We start from the raw sequence: 21110 nt of genomic DNA, 5'->3' as shown, positions 1-21110 counted from the left end.
ATAAGAGTTTCACTGGGGAGAAATACATGTTGCTTAAACATGACCAAGATGATCACGATGGTGTTATCACTCATCTAGAGCCAGACATCCTGGAATGTGAAGTCAAGTGGGCCTTAGAAAGCATCACTATGAAAAAAGCTAGTGGAGGTGATGGAATTCCAGTTGAGCTATTTCAAATTCTGAAAGATGATGCTGTGAAAGTGCTGCACTCAATATGCCAGCAAATTTGGAAAACTCAGCAGTGGCCACAGGACTGGAAAAGGTCAGTTTTCATTCTGATCCCAAAGAAAGGCAATGCCAAAGAATGCTCAAACTACCGCACAATTGCACTCATCTCACACGCTAGTAAAGTAATGCTCAAAATTCTCCAAGCCAGGCTTCAGCAATACGTGAACCGTAGACTTCCAGATGTTCAAGCTGGTTTTAGAAAAGGCAGAGGAACCAGAGATCAAATTGCCAACATCCGCTGATCATCGAAAAAGCAACAGAGTTCCAGAAAAACATCTCTTTCTGCTTTATTGACTATGCCAAAGCCTTTGACTGTGTGGATCACAAGAAACTGTGGAAAATTCTGAAAGAGATGGGAATACCAGAGCACTTGACCTGCCTCTTGAGAAACCTATATGCAGGTCAGGAAGCCAACAGTTAGAAATGGACATGAAACAACAGACTGGTTCCAAATAGGAAAAGGAGTACGTCAAGGCTATATATTGTCACCCTGCTTATTTAACTTATATGCAGAGGATATCATGAGAAACGCTGGGCTGGAAAAAGCTCAAGCTGAAATCAAGATTGCCAGGAGAAATATCAATAACCTCAGATATGCAGATGACACCACCCTTATGGCAGAAAGTGAAGAGGAACTAGAAAGCCTCTTGATGAAAGTGAAAGAGGAGAGTGAAAAAGTTGGCTTAAAGCTCAACATTCAGAAAACTAAGACCATGGCATCTGGTCCCATCACTTCATGGGAAAAAAGATGGAGAAACAGTGGAAACAGTGTCAGACTTTATTTTTGGGGGCTCCAAAATCACTGCAGATGGTGACTGCAGCCATGAAACTAAAAGACACTTACTCCTTGGCAGGAAAGTTATGACCAACCTAGATAGCATATTCAAAAACAGAGACATTACTTTGCCAACAAAGGTCCATCTAGTCAAGGCTATGGCTTTTCCAGTGGTCGTGTATGGATGTGAAAGTTGGACTGTGAAGAAAGCTGAGCGCCGAAGAGTTGATGCTTTTGAACTGTGGTGTTGGAGAAGACTCCTCAGAGTCCCTTGGACTGCAAGGACATCCAACCAGTCCATTCTAAAGGAGATCAGTCCTGGGTGTTCTTTGGAAGGACTGATGCTAAAGCTGAAACTCCAGTACTTTGGCCACCTCTTGTGAAGAGCTGACTCACTGGAAAACTCTGATGCTGGGAGGGATTGGGGACAGGAGGAGAAGGGGACGACAGAGGATGAGATGGCTGGATGGCATCACCGACTTGATGGACAGGAGTTTGGGTGAACTCCGGGAATTGGTGATGGACAGGGAGGCCAGGTGTACTGCAATTCATGCGGTCGCAAAGAGTTGGACACAACTGAGAGACTGAACTGAACTGAACTGAACTGAAAGGAGACACACATTAAATAAAGGAGCCAAACAGGTTGAAAATAAAAGGATAGTAACAGATGGACCTTGCAGACAGACCTAATTAAAAGAAAACTGGTACAGCTTTGTTACTATCACACAAAAGAGACCTATGACAAAAAGCATTACCAGATATGATAAAAGGTTTGACTCACCACTAAGCTATAACAATTCTAAATGTTATGTGCCTATTTAGTCTCAAAACACATAAAATGAAAGTTGACGAAGCTACAAAGGATAAATAAGACAAATCTATAACACAGTGGGAGATTCCAACCCAATTATCTCAGTAACTGACAGAATATTCAGACAAAATAATTAAATATGATCCTACTTGATATATATAAAATACAATGACCAAAAAAAAGCAAACTATGTTCTTTTTAAGTGTACATGAAATGTTTGCCAAAGTTGTCCATAGCCCGATCCACAATGCAAATCTGAACAAACTTCAATACTGAAAATATTTTCATACTGGGAGAAATCAATAATAAAATGGTAACTAGGAAATCCTCATACTTTTGGAAATGAAGAATTCTATTTCAAAACAGTCAAAAGAGCAAAGGAGAAATCACAATGATTTTTTTTTAAGTATTTTGAAGTAAAGAATAATACAGATACAACACATCAAAACTTACGGGATGCAGCTAAGAAGTCAGGACTTGGAAGGAATGTAGATTTGAATATATTAGATGCATATATTAAAAGCATGTATTAGAAAATCTAAACAAGTCACACAGACTCAAACTTACATAACCAAATCAATTTCAGTTTTAAACACAAAAACATATCCTACCCTTCACAGTTCTTTCACAGTGTACCTTCTGCATACTGGATTAACAAATAAATGATCCAAACATTCTAAGAAAGAAGATGCAACTACCTGTATAAAAACATTACATCTACTGGTGAGGTCTTCGGCAAATTTATCCATTCTCTGCTCTTTAGATAAAATAGATTCCATTTTCATCATCCATGAACTCACAAAGACGTAGTAAGACTGTACATCTCTAACAAAGGAAAATATTGAGGTTATTCAGCACAGGAAAGAAAATTTACTTCCATTTCTTCTTCTGGCTACAATAAAATATTTCCTGGCAGCAGTCAATTCATCTTTCAGATTTTTTTTTCCAGATTTTCGAAATATACATGTTATACATACACACATAATTTACTTAAGCAACAAATATTCACTGAATGTCTATACAGGCCAGGCACTGTTTTTCAGTACTAAAAACAAAAAACAGCAGTAAACAAAACAGACAAAAATCTCTGCTCCCATGAAGCTTACATTCTAGAAAGAAGAGCTGTGCAATAAAGCAATCAGTAACTGAACTCTGAGATGTCAGATATGTGCTACGGAAAAAATACAGCAGGGAAAAGTGACTGGGGCAGCAAGTACAATTTTAAACACAGTGATCAAAGTAGCCTTATTGAAAAAGTGATTGTGAGCCAAGATTTGAAGGAGACAAATAAGTAATCCATGCAAATATTCAACAGATGAGAATTTTAGGAAAGTAAACAACAAATGCAATCATCTCAAAACAGAAGAGTGTGCGCCATGCTCAAGTACTAAAAGAAGTCAGGATGACTGAAGAGCAGAGAGGATGGGTGAGAACAGAAAAGGAGATCAGAGATACACAGGGGTGAGTGGGTTGGAGGAACAGGTAAAGTGGAGAGTAGAAAGGGATTTGTATAAGGCCCGGTAAGGACTTCAGTGGAAAGCCTCTGAAGTTGCTCAGTCGTGTGCAACTCTTTGCAATCCCATGGACTGTAACTTACCAGACTCCTCCATCCATGGAATTTTCCAGGCAAGAGTACTGGAGTGGGTTGCCATTTCCTTCTCCAGGGGATCTTCCTGACCCAGGGATCGAACCTGAGTCTCCCACATTGCAGGCAGATGCTTTACCTTCTGAGCCACCAGGGAAGCCCCCCTTTAGACTCAACCTTGTTGGTACCAGGGATCGGTGTTACGGAAGATGATCTTCCCACAACCTGGGGGAGCTGGGGTGAATGGTTATGGGATGATGCAAGCACAGTGCATTTATTGTGCACTTTATTTCTATTACTATATCAGCTCCACCTCAGGTCATCAAGGCATTAGATCCTGAAGGTTGGGGATACCTGCGAGCGGATTTGAGCAGACTGACCTACTCTAACTCTGAGGAGGATCAGAATCACTTTGGTTGGCATACTGAAAATAAACTATATAGGGGACAATGGCAAAAGCAGGAAAACCACTTAGGAAGTTTCTGTGATAATGCAGAGGAAAGGAGATGACAGCCAGAACCAGAATGAAGTATTTAGAATCTGAAAATTAAAGCTAACATTTACTGAATGCTTACTAAATATCCAATCACTGTTAAAAGCACTTTACACAAATTAACTCATTCCATCCTCACATTAACCTTGTGAGGTAACCAACATATTATGATCTCCATTTTACAGAACAGGAAATTGACAAACAGGGAAATTAAGTAATGGGCCCAACATCATACTAGTACTCAGCTGAGCCAGGACTTAAGCCCAAATCTAGGAAACTGTCCCAACCTCGAAAAGCTGAATCAGTAATAAAATTCTAAGCAGGTTGCTTATTAACACTACATCACTCTATCAAAGCATATCAAATCACTCAAGATGAGAACTTTCAGGGGCACAACTATTTAAGGTATACTCTTTTATTTTAAAAACAATAAATTAATTTCAATTGATTCTATGTGTTTTAAGGAGGTGAAACCTCACCATCAAATCTGAGAAAAATTATTTCTGCTGAGCCAGGATTCCATTAAACAAACACCACCAACAGTTGCACTCTGCCTCAAATGGTGCTAAAATTTATTATTTGACTTGTGGATAATTTGATTTAAAAGTCTGGAACACAGATAAAGGGCCAAATCCCAGGGCAACGCCTCCACTTTGAGGAGGAGAATGTGATCAGGACTCAAGCAGGACTCCTCTCTCCCGGGCTTTACTTCAGTGTTGTGAATTTGAGGTTTCTTTGGCAGTTATGACAATGAAAAAGACACTGCCCCCTTCAGCTCAAAGGAGCTCTGCAATGACTGTGTAGGTGTATTTTTGAAACAAAAGAATTTAGAAACATTAAAATGTTATCATATGGGGGGAGGGAATCCTTGAAAGTCAACTTATTTTTCACTTAAGAAGACTCAGTTCCTACAGCACCTTGGACTGACAGTCCTCTGTGTTCTGCCTGTCAGCTCTGGTGTAAGGTCATTACTCCTCAGGGCAGCTTACACAACTCTGCTGCAAAGGCTCAGAGCAGGCTGGGCACGGGTCTGCCTGGCCTCTCTGACATGTACCTAGCTGTGTGCCCTGGCAACATTCATTTCTCTAAGTCTCATTTTCCTTACCTGAAAATGGGATGAAAATAGTACTTTGTAGTAGTGTTAAGGGCTTGCGCTCTACAGGTAAACTCCCAGCTCCGCCACATTAGTTGTTTAAATTTGAGTAACGTCACTCTCTCTGTATCTCAATTTTCTCACTTATAAAATGGCCATAACAACAGAATCTACCTCACAGGATTTTCTGATGATTAAAAAAGATGACACATATGAAGTTCCTGGAATATACTGGCTTATTGAAAGCACAGGGTAAATATTAGTTGTGATTTTACAATTTCCCATATGGGAAGATTGTTACAGGGTTTATGTAAGACTGTGTTTAAATCCTTTAGCAGAAGGCCTACTGCTGCTGCTGCTGCTAAGTCGCTTCAGTCGTATCTGACTCTGTGCGACCCCATAGACGGCAGCTCACCAGGCTCCCCTGTCCCTGGGATTCTCCAGGCAAGAATACTGGAGTGGGTTGCCTAGAACAAGCTTAAAAATGTTGGCAATTACTATTAATATCTGCCATGTTCATCTTTTGGTTCTGACTGAACTTCTGAAGACACAGGAATTAAATCTGTTCCCTATTCAATCTGAACGCCCTCCAAATATTTAAAGAAAATACATCATTCTTCAGATTTCTCTTTTAAAGGTCAAACCATATAGAGACTTTTCCACCGAGTCTTCAAAGGTCATGGTTCTCAGATCTAACATCCTGATCGGCTTCATCCACGGATGCTGCACTCTGTGGCCCTCTTAAAATGTGGCACCACCAAACACTAATTATGTGACCCGTAAAAATTCAATGCAACTATCAATTCCCCTAGCCTAGACATGGCAACTCATTTCCAAAATTTGGGTATAATTATTAATGTAATCTAAATATAAACTGACATTTTTATCAATTGTATTGCATTGTTAAAGAACGTTAAGCCTCCGATAACAAAAATATCCGAATCTTTTTTAAGATTACTGCTAATAAATCTGATTCCTGTCTCTCCATCCTACTGAATTCATCTCCGTAATATAACCCCAAACTTATGTCTTCATCTCTCAACTCTGTCTTAGCATGTATTGGAGAGCCCTGAAATCTCTGCCCTGAGTAGTCCTGCCTGAATTGAGTTGCTATCACTCTCCATGACTTTAATCACAAGACCTGACTTGGGAGTACTAAAAGATGCTTTAGGGGATCTCATACATTCCAAACATACTCCTCCTTTCCCACTGTACGGGAGTGATGCAACTTCCCCCTCAACAGTGAAGATCAACACAAAGTGGGTAGTTTTCCATAGTATCATATAACTACGTTACAGATTAAAAACCGTGATCGGTACCAGGCCAGTGGCAAAGCCCCATGACACCTCACTTAAAATCTTCATCTAGGTCAACATAAAATTTTAGCACTATACTCCAGGGAGAATGCAATATACTCCAGTGAGTAAACTTAACTGTTGAGCCAGATGATGAGAACATGTGAGTTCATTATACCGTTTTCTCTATTTTGTGCATATTTCAAATTTTACATAGGAAAAGAAGCTAAAAGATGTAAATATTAGAAGAAACTAGGAGTTAAAGTATTCTTTTAGGGAACAGGACTAAGGTATAGGGGGCAATTCAGCAGAGGACAATTATTTTTCCCTTTGAACCTTTAGTACTTTTTAACTTCTTAAATACAGGCATACATTACTTTCATAAAAATAAAAAAAGGATGGCATCAATCTTGCAAAAATCAACACTGAAGCACGTACACACGATGTTCTTAATTCATCAAATGGCATCTACTGCAGCAACTTCACGTCACACACAAAAACTACGTAATGCACCTGCTAAAAAGGCATGTGTGTGTATACGTGAGGGTACGCACATGTACATGTATTTCCATAACGCATAATTTGTCCACATCGTAAGCTGAGGTTTACGCCTACAACATTTAAAACAAGAACACACTCCTAGAAAATAAATCTCGGAGAGACTGCCCAGCCTCTTCTCTGGTAATGAGTAACTATGTTTGATCTTATAATTCAAATGCTTTCCATATATTCAGAATCAGTATAAGAGTTAAAATATAAAATATCTAAGCAGCTTCATTATGGATACTTATAAAACCTACTTGGTAAGTGACTGTGCTTTCTGCTGTAGGAAAGTATCTCTGTGTATTTTAATGGCCTGAAGACTTTTTTTGTCCAGAAGTTTGGCAGCTGCTGGTATTTTCTGGATCAAAAAATTATCAGGAAACCAAATAATATTAGCAGTTAGAGTGATGGCTGGTACCTGAAACAGGAAATATAATAAAGGGGGAAATCATTAAATGCAGGCTAAATAATGAACTGTTTAATAGTCCAACAACAGGCAAAGGAAGACAATTTATTTCAAGAAAAATAATGATAAAAAGATCCTCATTAATGTGAAAAAATTTATGTTAACATGGCACAGAATTCAGGGCAAGGCATTCCTGTACCTGGTGTGGAGCATGACATTAATTTTATTCTGCCTAAATATTAAACAACATACACAACATACACAAACACACTCATGGATTTTCAGATGAACAAAAATATGTAAAAATTAAACAGAAACTTGAATCGTTACGACCTTTACTCTCACTTTATATTAGTGAAAAAATGCAGAATACATATCCAAGATGGCTGGGTTCTCATGGTCAATGTACCTGATTCTACATAATGTTTAAATTTTCAACTTTGAAATCAGGCGCCACACCATGGAAACAGCAAAGACAGAAAAAAAAATTATCTCATATTTTTCCTACTTCAATAATGGGAATGAATGACAAAAAGAAGGAAAAGAAAGAAAAGAGATAAAAGTAGTAATAGGAAGTTAATGTACAGGAAAAGATCCAGAAAAGCACCTACTAATCTGTATTTATATGATGCGGAATTATGGGGTATTTTCATGTACAATGTTACTTATTTTTGGACAGCTTAGTTTTTTAAATGAATATTATACTATTAGTTTTATAAGTATTATTACAAAAATTATCATTTTTGTAAGCAGGAATAAAACACATTTTAAAGTATCTAGTTTTATCCAAAATCTTTTCCATCTATTCAAATCGAAAAAAAACAGAAGTTACAAATTCTCACCTTCTTACAAATGTCCAATAAAGACTTGTAAAACTTCTTATCAACAGTTCGAAAAATTTGAAAGTGCAATACAAAGAGTCCACAAACTCCCACATACTTGTCTCTCTGATCAATTTCAGAAGGTTCTCCTTATAAAACATGAGAGAAAAAGAGTATACTTATAGTTCTGCTTTAAAGGAAATGAAAACTTTACAAACAAAAAAAAGAATGCATTTTACATTACCAAGTCTGGCTTCTACATTTGCAAAAATTGAGCGAATACTATGTGCAAATTCTTCAGCAAAAGTGCTATTTTTCGACACAGATACTCCTCCATTGAGAGAGTCAAACTGCTGTTCTATACAGGCCTACACAGAAAACGTTTAGAGAAATTTAGACTCTCATAAGTTACATGACTTAATATGCTATGAAACAGAATTAAATATAGAGTGATAAAATCCTACATTCATCATTTTAATTTTACTAACATTGAGGCTCAAGTTTTCAATCTAATCCAATATCTAAATCTTTCTGAATGGGAAATGTATATATACTTATATATTTGAGCACCAGTTATGTGAAAGGAATAAAACAGAACTGAAAATCTATATCCTACAAGAAGGGACACAGTGGTGCTTGGTGATACACAGAAGGTGTATCTGATGAAGCATGGGAAAGCATGCTTTATTATTTTAATTTACTTTTATGAAGAGACTTTATTTTTTCTGGTTACAATTACTCTCCTAGCACTTTATTACATCATGTGTAGAAATGGCTCCTGGAAAAAGAATCAATGAAAAAAATTCTTCTAAAATTAATGGATTTGTAGTTACATTGGTATAAACAAGAGCTGTGATCATTCTGTAAAAACTGTGACCATCTAAAATATAAATTAAAGGTAACTTTGAAATAGATCTTTAAATGGAATATACAGTTGAACCTTGAACAAGTCAGGGTCAAATCACATATAATTTATTGCTAGCCCTCTGTATCCACAGTTCCTCTCCATACTTGGATTCAACCAACTATGGACTGTGTAATACTATAGTGTTTACTATTGAAAACTATCCATATATAAGTGGACCCGTGCAGTTCAAACCCATGCTGTTCAAGGGTGTACTGTAATACAACTTCTGGTGAACACTACCAAAGCAGTGCCATCTAACAGAACTTCCTCTGATAATGGAAATGTTTTATGTATGTGCTGACTGGTATGACTGTTAGCCACAGCTGACTTTCCCCGCCGTTTTACTGAGATACCACTGGCATGTAACATATGTAAGTTTAAGGTGTGAGGGCTTCCCTGTGGCTCAGCAGCAAAGAATCTGCCTGCCAATGCAGGAGATGTGAGTTTGATCCCTGAGCCAGGAAGATCCCCTGGAGAAGGACGGCAACCTACTCCAGTACTCTTGCCTGGAGAATCCCATGGACACAGGAGCCTGGAGGGCTACAGTCCATGGGGTTGCAAAGAGTCAGACAGGACTGAGCACACACACAAGTGTGATAATTATATTACATGTGGCTATTAGCATTTGAAATGTTGCTAGTATGGCAGAGGGTGATTTATTTTAATTTAAATAGCTACATGGTTAGAAGCTACCTGAATTGTATAGATCCAAATTATATTCCCTGTGTAGGAAGAATTAAAACAGACTTTTAAGAGGCTGTTTCACAAATCTAAAATCTAGAGATTAACAACAAAAAAATGCCTGACAAACAACTGTTTATATACTAATCCTCGAACAGTTCTATCCTTTTACATAATTAAAAAAAAACTTTATCCCAAATATAACCAGTATACTGTTAATTTCATTAGCTACTAGATACTGACATAATTATATTTTACAACATAATCAATGTTTCAAGCTTAAGCACTTTTAAAGAAAAATACAGTCACAACAGTATGTTATAAAAGTGCCCCACTACAACTCTGAGCTGGGTCTACTAACAGAAGCCCGTTTATTACAGTCTGATACAGCTCTCATACCTGAAATATCATTCCATCAAGTAACTGCCCCTCTAGCTTCAGCAAGAACTTTTCAAATGGCTTTAGCTTTTCTTCCTGAATTCCAAACTTTGAAGGATTGTGATGGACAGATTTCAGTAACCTTGTAGAAAAGGAGGAGAAAGACCTTCAATTTGCCAATAAATTCTTATATTAAAACTATTCCCCAAAATCAAAGTTCTGTATTTATAATCATTTATTTGACACTACACATTTGAAAATTTGAACAAAAACAATCCTAATATATTTAAATTTCTAATCACATACCTTTTTATATCATCTTCAATTCAGATACCTGGTACTCTCTAGATAAAATTTAGTGAAAACCTAATAGATTGAATAAAATAAAATGCCTTCACTTTAAAAAGTCTGGAATATAAAACAAAATAAAACCAAGCTGAGAATAAATGTTACTTGTATAGAACAAGGAAAATAAACCTGGGTCCTAAAATAGTCAAATTAACATTCACTACACTTTAAGAATTAGGATGCTTTATACAAGTATATCATACTCTCAAAAAGCCCATCTGCAATTAAAAGAATGGTTACTGTCTTCAAAGAAAATCTGAAATGAGATCCTTCTAAATATGTATCTTCAGGTCTCTTAAAGGATCTGTACTATTTATATTTATTTTTTAGTAATACATTAACTGTACAAAGAGAATATTTTAAACATTTTAGTTGGCTCACCTTTTGTACATAGTCCAGTGGTCTTTTAATGTGATGTGATTATCAATAATTTCATCCAGGGTAAGCAAAACTGTTAGCAGCTCTCCCAAGTGCTCATACATAGTCTGCAAAAAAAACCTTTAATGATTATCATTTAATCACTAGTTAGAAGTTAAGCTTCATGTGGATTTTAAAGTTAAACACACTTGGGATAATTACTAACTTAAAGCAGTGGGAAAGTTAAGCTACAGATGAAACTACTAATCCTCAAGATGGAACAGCCTAAAATTGGAAAACCCTTCACCCAAATTTCATCCTTAATCACATTACTGTAGATTCCCTCAGACCACTTACAGCAGGGGTCCCCAGCCTTCAGGATCTAATGCCTGATGATCGGAGACGGAGCTGATGTAATAATAATAAAGTGCACAGTAAATGCAATGTGTTTAGATCATCCCCAAACCATCCCTTCACCCCCTTCCCCACCCCTGTGGTCTGTGAACACTGTCTTCCAAAAAAGCGGTCCCTAGTGCCAAAGAGGCTGAGGACCACCAACTTCGAGAGTCTGCATTGGGCCAATACTAGGAAGTCACAGTGGGTCAATAACGCCTCATCAAGTTCACAAATGAGAGAACAAATGCAAAAGAAAGAAACCCTTTAAGAGCCTTGCAGTAAGTGTAGTACTCCCCAATCATATAAATGCCAAAGTAAAATACGCGAAAAATTATTATTTTACAAGTTAAATTACTTTTACCTGAAAATGAACTCCAGTTGTTTCTATAATTTTGGGTGCAATCCTGTAATAAAATAACATCCAAGTTTAAAAGAAAACCTCATTTTTTGGTCACAGTTCATGTTTATTTTAAGGAAAAAGCCTCTTGGAATTTAAAAATGTATTTACTTTTATTTAGGCTTTAGTCACTAAAATTTATGCAACACAAGTTTACTATCATAGTCCACACCCAAGAAGAGGACTAACGTACTCTCCTTGCCTATACCCAACTCAGTGGGTAGGTACATGTCAATACATGGCCCATCTAGCTTGGGATGAAGCAGAGAAATACCAAAACTGATATTCATTTATTTCTAAACTATTAGAATTTCTCAATTTTCAACTAGAATCTTTGCTATCCTACCCAAACTGGCATTTGGAAACTAGTCCTCTCTTCAGTTGGGTTTATTTCTAGAGTTTTCATTCCTACTGAGAAAACAATGCATACAAATGGGATTACACCAAAGTCAAAGCCCCAGGATAATTCAATTTTACTTCCCAGAGACTCAACCTACTCAACAGTAAATGAATTAATACTTATATATTAAACCACATAGAAAATATTCTGCAAGACAGAATACTTTAAAAATTAAATACAAAATTCAAATAAACTTTGTCTTTCTAGGACAGGGCTGTGGTAGAGAGGGGTCTCTGAATCACACACCAGGTTCTATGGCGGGCCGGCGTAGCTATGCTGTCAGTCCCTTCTGCCATGAGAACTTTAGTGAAAAACAGAGCTAAGTATCTGACAGAGCAGAAGCACACGAGAATGGGAAACAACACACTCTTCCACTTTACAAAGAGAGTTAAGATGCAGCATGGTCTAAGAACAACAACAATGAATGGACTGGTGACCGAAAGAATCAGACTGAAACTGCTATGGAATCTTGGCAAATACTTCCTTTGGGCCTCAGTTATCTCTCTTCTCACAACTGAGAACTCCTCATCATATACCTAAACAAAGGTATTTTAAGATTGTAAGTGAGTGGGAAAAAATTAAGTATAAAGTTTTAATCAAATGCAAGGTATTACTCTGTGGTGGTTAGGAATACTAACCATGACAATTTGATCATTTTTCTTGATTTAGGGCAATGATATCCAAACTTGGAAGATCATTAGAATTAAAGATTATCTAGTCCCCTCTCCCTAAGATTCAGTAGTTTAAGTGTCATATGATTCTAATGAGCCAAGAATACTTCAATGTAAAGAAAAGCAGTAAGAGAACTCAGTACATTCTATGTTAGCCCTTTTCTCTACAATTAAAGATTATTCTGTCAACATTTTCATTCAGACAGATAATGGGTTCCTGCACCACGGTATAAACTGTCTTCCTAACCTCTGCATTATACACATCACGAGTGTTTAAAACATCACGAGCGTTCAAAGAAAGATGAGTACGTGAATGAAGGAATGAGGGAATAAATGAGTAAACACACGAAAACCTTTTAAATATTTAGCTAGTTTAAGAAAAGACGTTCCCTGCATCTCTATTAAAAATGCAAAATGATTTTTAAAATCCATTACTTGTTACTGATATAGAGGGCAGCCAACTGATGGACTACATTCATCACCACTTCATAGCACCTCGTAACAAAACAAGACAGTTCCTGAAATGACAAGTTGAGTATATGTTACAAGTTGAGTAAACGTCATCATTTCTGACTTTTATGTTAACAACGCTAAGAATAAAACTGTTTTCTAGTAAAAATCTCCAGTTAACCTGCAATAAGATTTAAAGCATCCTTCAAGCAATCAGTTATTCACTCACCTCCCACGGTCATTTCTACCTCTTTGCCTCCATAGCATTTCATTCATCCTTGTATTTTAAGTCTTGCTTTCACTGCTCATATAATTCCTAAGTGACAGAGACTGTCTTACTCCTTCTTTGAATAGCCACTGTCCAGTACTGTGGTTAATCTTCAACTGCTTCTCAATTTCTGCCTATTAAATGAACATCTGAATGAATGAAGCTCAAAAGCTGCCAGTTTACAAAGTGTGACAAGGAATGGAAAGGGTCTTCAGAAATCACTCTGAAATAACTTCAAATGTTTATAACCTTTAACCCTACCTATTAACAGGCTTGGCACACATTAAGTGAAATATAGATTTTCCCAGGAATATGTTTGTCATTCTTAAAGAGATGGGAATACCAGACCACCTGACCTGCCTCTTGAGAAATCTGTATGCAGGTCAGGAAGCAACAGTTAGAACCAGACATGGAACAAAAGACTGGTTCCAAATGGGAAAAGGAGTACGTCAAGGCTGTATATTGTCACCCTGCTTATTTAATTTATATGCAGAGCCATGAAATTAAAAGACGCTTACTCCTTGGAAGGAAAGTTATGACCAACCTAGATAGCATATTCAAAAGCAGAGACATTACTTTGCCAACAAAGGTCCGTCTAGTCAAGGCTATGGTTTTTCCTGTGGTCATGTATGGATGTGAGAGTTGGACTGTGAAGAAGGCTGAGCGCCAAAGAATTGATGCTTTTGAACTGTGGTGTTGGAGAAGACTCTTGAGAGTCCCCTGGACTGCAAGGAGATCCAACCAGTCCATTCTGAAGGAGATCAGCCCTGGGATTTCTTTGGAAGGAATGATGCTAAAGCTGAAATTCCAGTACTTTGGCCACCTCATGTGAAGAGTTGACTCACTGGAAAAGACTCTGATGCTGGGAGGGATTGGGGGCAGGAGGAGAAGGGGACGACAGAGGATGAGATGGCTGGATGGCATCACTGACTCGATGGACATGAGTCTGAGTGAACTCCAGAGTTGGTGATGGACAGGGAGGCCTGGTGTGCTGCGATTCATGGGGTCACAAAGAGTCGGACACGACCAAGCGACTGAACTAAACTAAAGAGTACATCATGAGAAACGCTGGGCTGGAGCAAGCACAAGCTGGAATCAAGATTGCCGGGAGAAATACCAATAATCTCAGATATGCAGATGACACCACCCTTACGGCAGAAAGTGAAGAACTAAAGAGCCACTTGATGAAACGTAAAAGAGGAGAGTGAAAAAGTTGTCTTAAAGCTCAACATTCAGAAAACTAAAATCACTGCATACAGTCCCATCACTTCATGGCAAATAGATAGGGAAACAGTGGAAACAGTGGCTGACTTTACTTTTCTGGGCTCCAAAATCATTGCAGATGGTGATTGCAGCCATGAAATCAAAAGATGCTTACTCCCTGGAAAGAAAGTTATGTCCAACCTAGACAGCATATTAAAAAGCAGAGACATTACTTTGCCAACAAAGGTTCGTCTAGTCAAGGCTATGGTTTTTCCAGTGGTCGCGTATGGATGTGAGAGTTGGACTGTGAAGAAGGCTGAGCGCCAAAGAATTGATGCTTTTGAGCTGTGGTGTTGGAGAAGACTCTTGAGAGTCCCCTGGACTGCAAGGAGATCCAACCAGTCCATCCTAAAGGAGATCAGTCCTGGGTGTTCATTGGAAGGACTGACGTTGAAGCTGAAACTCCAATACTTTGGCCACCTGATACGAAGAGCTGACTCATTGGAAAAGACCCTGATGCTGGGAAAGATTGAGGGCAGGAGGAGAAGGGGACAACTGAGAATGAGATGGCTGGATGGCATCATTGACTTCATGGATATGGGTTTGGATGGACTCCAGAACTTGGTGATGGACAGAGAGGCCTGGCGTGCTGCAGTTCATGGGGTCGTAAAGAGTCAGACGACTGAGCAACTGAACTGAATTCACACCTATCTTATTTAGAATCTAATTAAATGTATGGCTGTTCTAAACAATAAGCTCTCTGTGGGCAGAAATGTGTTGGTTTTGTGCACTGCTGTATCCCAAGCACCAATCACAGTTTCTAACATATGCTAGGCTCCCAAAACATTTGTTGAATATATAAAATGAAATTATATGCAGCTGTGAGATCCACAATTTAAATGTTTTAAAAGTGAAAATAATGCATTTCAATTTTATTTAAACAGCTCCAGTTATCTCTTATTAAACTTCTATAAATCTAATAAAAGCAAAGCAAAGACTAGAAAATGCAGGACAAATAGAAAACACAAAGCAAAAGGTAGAAACGAGTCCTGGTACATAACAGACTATCTATAAAATACAGAAAAAGAACCAGTTAAAACACAGAAATTTTCAGATTATATAAAAAAGCAAAATCCAAATAGATCCAGTTTTAGAGAAACACAACTGAAACATAACGACACTGAAAGGCTGAAAGAATAAAAAAGAATTTTAAAAAAAGAAAATGCTAACTAGAGCTGGGGCAGTGATAGTAGTATCAAATAGATTTTGATTAACATTAGTATAGCTAATTAATATGTATGTAATTATATATTATATACATAATTATCACAGTTTAAGAAGGTCATCACACAATAAACAATTCGATTTACTGGAAATTATTAACAATTCTAAACTCATAAGCACCAAATAAAACGTCCTCAAAATAAGAAATGCAAAATTTGACAAAACCAGAAGGAGAAACTGACACCTTCACTTCAACCTTGCAAATCAACATTTCTCAGACCCCAGCCCAGCAGGCTTCCTGTTAGGTTTTGTCAACAGGTGGCACTAAAAGGAGACCTAAAGGCAGGAAAGGGACATCCCTTCTATTTCTTGCTGTTTTTATCAACATAATCCAGGCAGGATCAGTTCAACCCAGCAATCACAACTTGCCCCAGGCTCCAGCTTCTTTCAGCACTGCTGCTGCTAAGTCACTTCAGTCGTGTCGGACTCTGTGTGACCCCATAGACAGCAGCCCACCAGGCTCCCCCGTCCCTGGGATTCTCCAGGCAAGAATACTGGAGTGGGTTGCCATTTCCTTCTCCAATGCATGAAAGTGAAAAGTGAAAGTGAAGTCGCTCAGTCGTGTCGAACTCTTAATGACTCCAGAAGCAATATTCAATTTTAAAGTCTACCAGCAGCAGCCAGGCAGCACTGATTCCTCAGAGCTATGATATTAATACTAATTCCCTGGGGCTCCTCCTCCTAGCTCTCAGATTCTAACAACCTGAACCTTTTTCCTTTTTTACCTAGATATAGGGGTGATACTTGCGTCCTCTGGCTTACCTCACTGTTTTTCCTTTCAGCCCTCCAATCCTTATGTAACCAATTCTCTAGATTTAATATATATTCTTTTTTTCTTTAATTGAAGTACAGTTGACTCACAATATTGTATTAGTTCCAGGTGTACAGCAAAGTGATTTAACAATATATTTTTTCAGATTCGTTTCCATTAAGGTTAATAAAAAAACTGAGTACAGTTCCCTGTGCTATGCAGTAGATCACTGCTGTTTACCTATTTTGCGTATAGCAGTGTGCACCTGTTAATCCCGTACTTCTACCTTATCCCTCTTCCCACCTTTCCCCTATGGTGACCGTACGCTTGTTTTCTATGTCTGTGAGTCTGTTTCAGTTTTGTAAAGAAGTTATTTGCATTATTTTTTAGACCCCACACATAAATGATATATTTGTCTTTCTCTACCTTCACTTATGATAACCTCTAGGTCCAGCCATGTTGCTACAAATGACATTACTTTATTCTTTTCTGTGGCTGAGTAATATTCCATTGTGTATGTATATACCACATCTTTATCCATTCATCTGTTGACAGGCACTTAGGTTGCTTCCATGTCTCATCGACTGTAAACAGTGTTGTATTACTGGGGTGCATGTTAACTTTTCAAATTAAGAGTTTTCATCTTTTCAGAATATATGCCCAAGAATGGTACTGCTGGACCAAATGGTAGCTCTTTTCAATCTCCCCTTTTGAAGTATCCTGTGTGATACTTGCTTTTGGATTGAACCCTGACTGACATGTACCATCATAGAGGACAACTGCAACAAAATGCTCTCAATTAGGTGAGAAGACCAAAACAAAGTAGTAAAGATATAAAAGATTTGAACATATTAGCATGCCTGATTCAATGAAATACATCAAATCTTATATCCAACAGTCAGAAGGTAAGTGGGATTATGGCTACTGTTTCCTGATTTCCAGTTTTTGCTTTTATCATATGAGCACTGCTTTTACAACAGGGAGGGGAGAAACAGAACTTATTTCATTCTTTTGATAAATCAAAAGACCTAGAATAACTTTACACTGTAAAATAAAACCTTACAGTAATGAAAAGTATATCTAAATTGAAACATCTGGTTAAAAGCATCATATGCTGCTGCTTTTAAAACTTCACTCTTGTCCATATATCAGCTTAATGATCTTTCTTAGCCACTTTTTCTATCATAAATTATCTTTTCCTACCAGGTACAAAGTTTAAATTGTTTTAAGAGGCATGGTGATAAACTGTCCATAAATGAAATTATACAAACTTATTTTGATAGCTTATGTCACTAAAAACGCTTTGAAAATCTTTCAGGAATTACAATCTCCTTAAATATAATCCAATGCCAACAAAGTGCCTTACCCTCAGAGTACAATCTCTGAGCATCTGACATTTCAGAACTCTTTTCTGATTACGTGATTTACTCAAACTTTTTTTTGGGGGGGGGGGGGTGGGAAACTCAATAAAAAGTAAAAACCACTTACCTGTAAGAATGAAATAAATCTCCCCATTTGAATTTGACAATCACCTTCCACCATGCTGGAATCTGTAGCTTTAAAAAGCAACATGAAGAATATTTCAAGTTTTTATCTTAAAGTCAATCAACATCAAAAAAGGAAAATGATTTTTATTCATTAGGACATCTTCTAATCTGGATAGTATGAAAAATAGAATTTTACACTAAAGAGAAAAATGAAACAATCATTAATCACACAATTAAAAGCAACCATCTGTCCCACTATTTAATGAATTCAAGGAAAATCTTCATCTAGCTATTGTGCTTTGTAATTTATAAAAATATTCACAGATCAATTTTATACAGAATTTGCTGCCGCTTGTTCACTGAGGTTTTCACCTGTTTACTAAATAAAAACACAAAGCAACAAAGAAATGTGACTGTTCACTGCTCAAACTAACACTTTACATGATCATAACAGTCCTAGAATTGTCAGTTAACTTTGTTTATTTCAAGTACCACAACATTACAATGTGAAATTTTAAAACTTACCTCCTTCTCCATAAAACAAGAGACCATTATAAAACTTAGTTTCAGCCTGTTTAAAAAAATTAAAATAATTTTAAAGGTTGCTATTTTGTTTTTAAATTCCTAGGCTGTCTTCATTATCCTTATTTAATAATACACAGATGACTACATCATACATACAAATTTACTTAACTTCAAAAACTGCTTATAATATAGGTAAATTCAATCTATCTTTAGAATACCAAAGATATTACTGATACTCAAAGTTATTTCTTGATTTCTTTAGCCTTTACTTTATCTGACCACTCTAACTGTCCGACATCCTCTCACAAGTTCATGAGAGAAAGCAACCATGTAGTACCAAAAACGTAAAAAAGAAAAATAAATTAAAAAAAAAAAAAATCTAAAGAAGAAAAGATGAAGTTTACCATCTACCACTTTCAAAGGCTCATGGGTGAGGAAATGCAAAACATTATAAATTCAAACCTTTTTTATTACCATCTACCAGTTTTAATGGCTCACGGGTGAAGAAACGCAAACCATGAAAAATTCGAACCTTTTTAAAAAAAATCAGTTATATCCAGAAGATCCAGTATATATGACAAGTAATACAGAAGGAATGCAGGCCCAGACTCAAACCATTACTACCAATAAAATGTTGGATGAGTGACACCCTCTTTAAGCTTCAATTTTCTCATCTATTTCTCACGTACCTCCAAGTGGTTATTACTGTTAAGAGGGTTAGCATGGTGTTTGGTAAATAGTACTTAGTGAATGGTCTCATTATTATTGCTAAAATAAATATATAGCTCACCCAATCTTCATGAAATATTTGTGCACACTTACACATATAAAAGCGCATATTTGCTTTTTCATATTTGCTTTTAAATCATGTTTTTAATGTCTTGAAGAATATAAATAATTACCTCATATTTTAATTTCTTGATTTCACAACAAAGTGCAGCATAAACAGTGATGACTTTGTTTAGGACCTAGTTTCATGAGGAAAAATACAAAAGGAAAGAAGTAAATTATAGAAGATAATGAAAGCATTTTAAAAAATAGATTTTTAGGTTTAGGAATCTGTACCTTGTTTTCGGTCTTGATGAGTTCCAAAAGGGAAGACTGTTCATAAGGCAAAAGCTATAGAAACAAAGGAAAATAAATTCCTTTTTAATTTAAAAAAAATCATTAAAATTCTCAATACACAAATTGAGACTAGCTCTATTTCACTGAAAGTTGTGTTAGACCCTGTACTCAGCACCCGTCCCACAGCAGATGGGCACTGCTAACAGGTACAGGATTTCTTTCTGGAGTGGTGACAATGTTCTAAAATTGACTGTGGCACAAGTCTATGGAAACACTACAAACCAAAGAAATTGTATGATACACAAATTACATCTCAGGAAAGTTGCTATTAAAAAGTCAACACTGCTACCTTAGGACAGTTGTCTAGCACATAATAAATGCTTAAAAAATGTTATTATTTGAGTAGTAAGAGGCTACAGTTTCAAAGATGAAACAAAATAGAACAACCTCAAAATGGAACACAGCAGCTTATTTTATATATTAAAAAAATAAAAATAAAAACACTCCCATATTAAGAGCCCCTAAATAGCATAAAGGAGCTTTTGAAAAATCATGGAAATATTCTTTATCTTGACTGGGATATGAGTTACAAGGGGATAGATGTTTGGTAAAATTCACCATACAATATATTTTAAATCTACACACTTTTCTGTATGTAAAATAGTCTTAATAAGAAAACACAGCCTTAATATGCAATTCCAACCCTCTTCATTTTCTTGATAATGAAAAACAAAAGTCAGCTCAAAGACTGGAGTTTGCATCATTCTTTAAAAAAAAAAAAAAACAAAACACACACATGCATGGCTTAGAGAAAAGGAAATTAACCATGTTTCTCCAAGTTTCTTTTAGCTCTCTAGACTCCAAATAAAAATATATATCCCATATTTGAACACTGTTTTCAAGGCATATATGTTCTGAAAATGTATACGTAAATTAAAAATAAAACAAATTCCAACCTTTAATGCTATAGGATCAAGATTGAAATCCCAAACGTCTCCAATTGAGTCATCCAGTGCATCCTCAATTCTTCTCAATTGAGAGGTATACTCCTCAAGAAATTTCCCATAATTCTTAAGCTGGACTTCAGCATGAATTTCTAAATATAAATTTGAAAAGTTTGTGAAAAGTAATGAATTACAAGACATTTACTTCAAATAATCTCAAAAGTCACAGAAAAGTAGATAGTAAGCATTGTTAATGTATCACCCTGGAATGTCTGGAATTCTTGAAAATAAAGTTCTAAAGTTAAACAGTAATTGAACTTTCTATCTTTTCCAAGTATAATAATAATTGTACATACAGTAGATGGTACTTTAAGAAATCATCTTAAAACTATAACTTTAAAGTACTATGAAAAAGTCACTATACTATTTACCCCATAATCTAAACAATCTGAAAATGCCTTAGACAACTCAATGTCCTAATTCTCTATTTTAATCATAAACAACTACTTTGTGCAAAAAACCTGATTTAGGTGCAAAAATCTGAGCTG

At 36.5% G+C, this 21110-nt stretch overlaps 1 protein-coding gene across 4 annotated transcripts in view; it reads right to left on the bottom strand.

Moving 5' to 3' along the window:
* WASHC4 (WASH complex subunit 4) overlaps positions 1–21110 on the bottom strand; it is a 62309-nt gene that overhangs the window by 38550 nt on the left and 2649 nt on the right. For 3 of the 4 annotated variants that reach the window (XM_086401122.1, XM_086401124.1, XM_086401125.1), the window contains exons 2-14: positions 20575–20714; positions 19619–19672; positions 19456–19521; positions 18554–18599; positions 18030–18097; positions 13021–13103; positions 11479–11521; positions 10746–10849; positions 10038–10158; positions 8295–8418; positions 8072–8199; positions 7081–7241; positions 2513–2639 (exon numbers count right to left, since the gene is read on the bottom strand). In XM_086401122.1, coding sequence (XP_086257248.1) covers positions 2513–2639; positions 7081–7241; positions 8072–8199; positions 8295–8418; positions 10038–10158; positions 10746–10849; positions 11479–11521; positions 13021–13103; positions 18030–18097; positions 18554–18599; positions 19456–19521; positions 19619–19672; positions 20575–20714 — 1265 coding nt within the window. The remainder of the gene's footprint in view (positions 1–2512; positions 2640–7080; positions 7242–8071; positions 8200–8294; positions 8419–10037; positions 10159–10745; positions 10850–11478; positions 11522–13020; positions 13104–18029; positions 18098–18553; positions 18600–19455; positions 19522–19618; positions 19673–20574; positions 20715–21110) is intronic. The other variant, XM_086401123.1, reaches the window with a different exon arrangement.

The sequence above is a fragment of the Bos grunniens genome, chromosome 5 (genome assembly GCF_055505025.1).
Source record: "Bos grunniens cultivar Pamir isolate PY7600 chromosome 5, Bosgru_T2T1.0, whole genome shotgun sequence".
Lineage (NCBI taxonomy): Eukaryota > Metazoa > Chordata > Mammalia > Artiodactyla > Bovidae > Bos > Bos grunniens.
The sequence above is the reverse complement of the archived record's forward strand: the minus strand, read 5'-3'. Positions and strand labels throughout refer to the sequence as shown.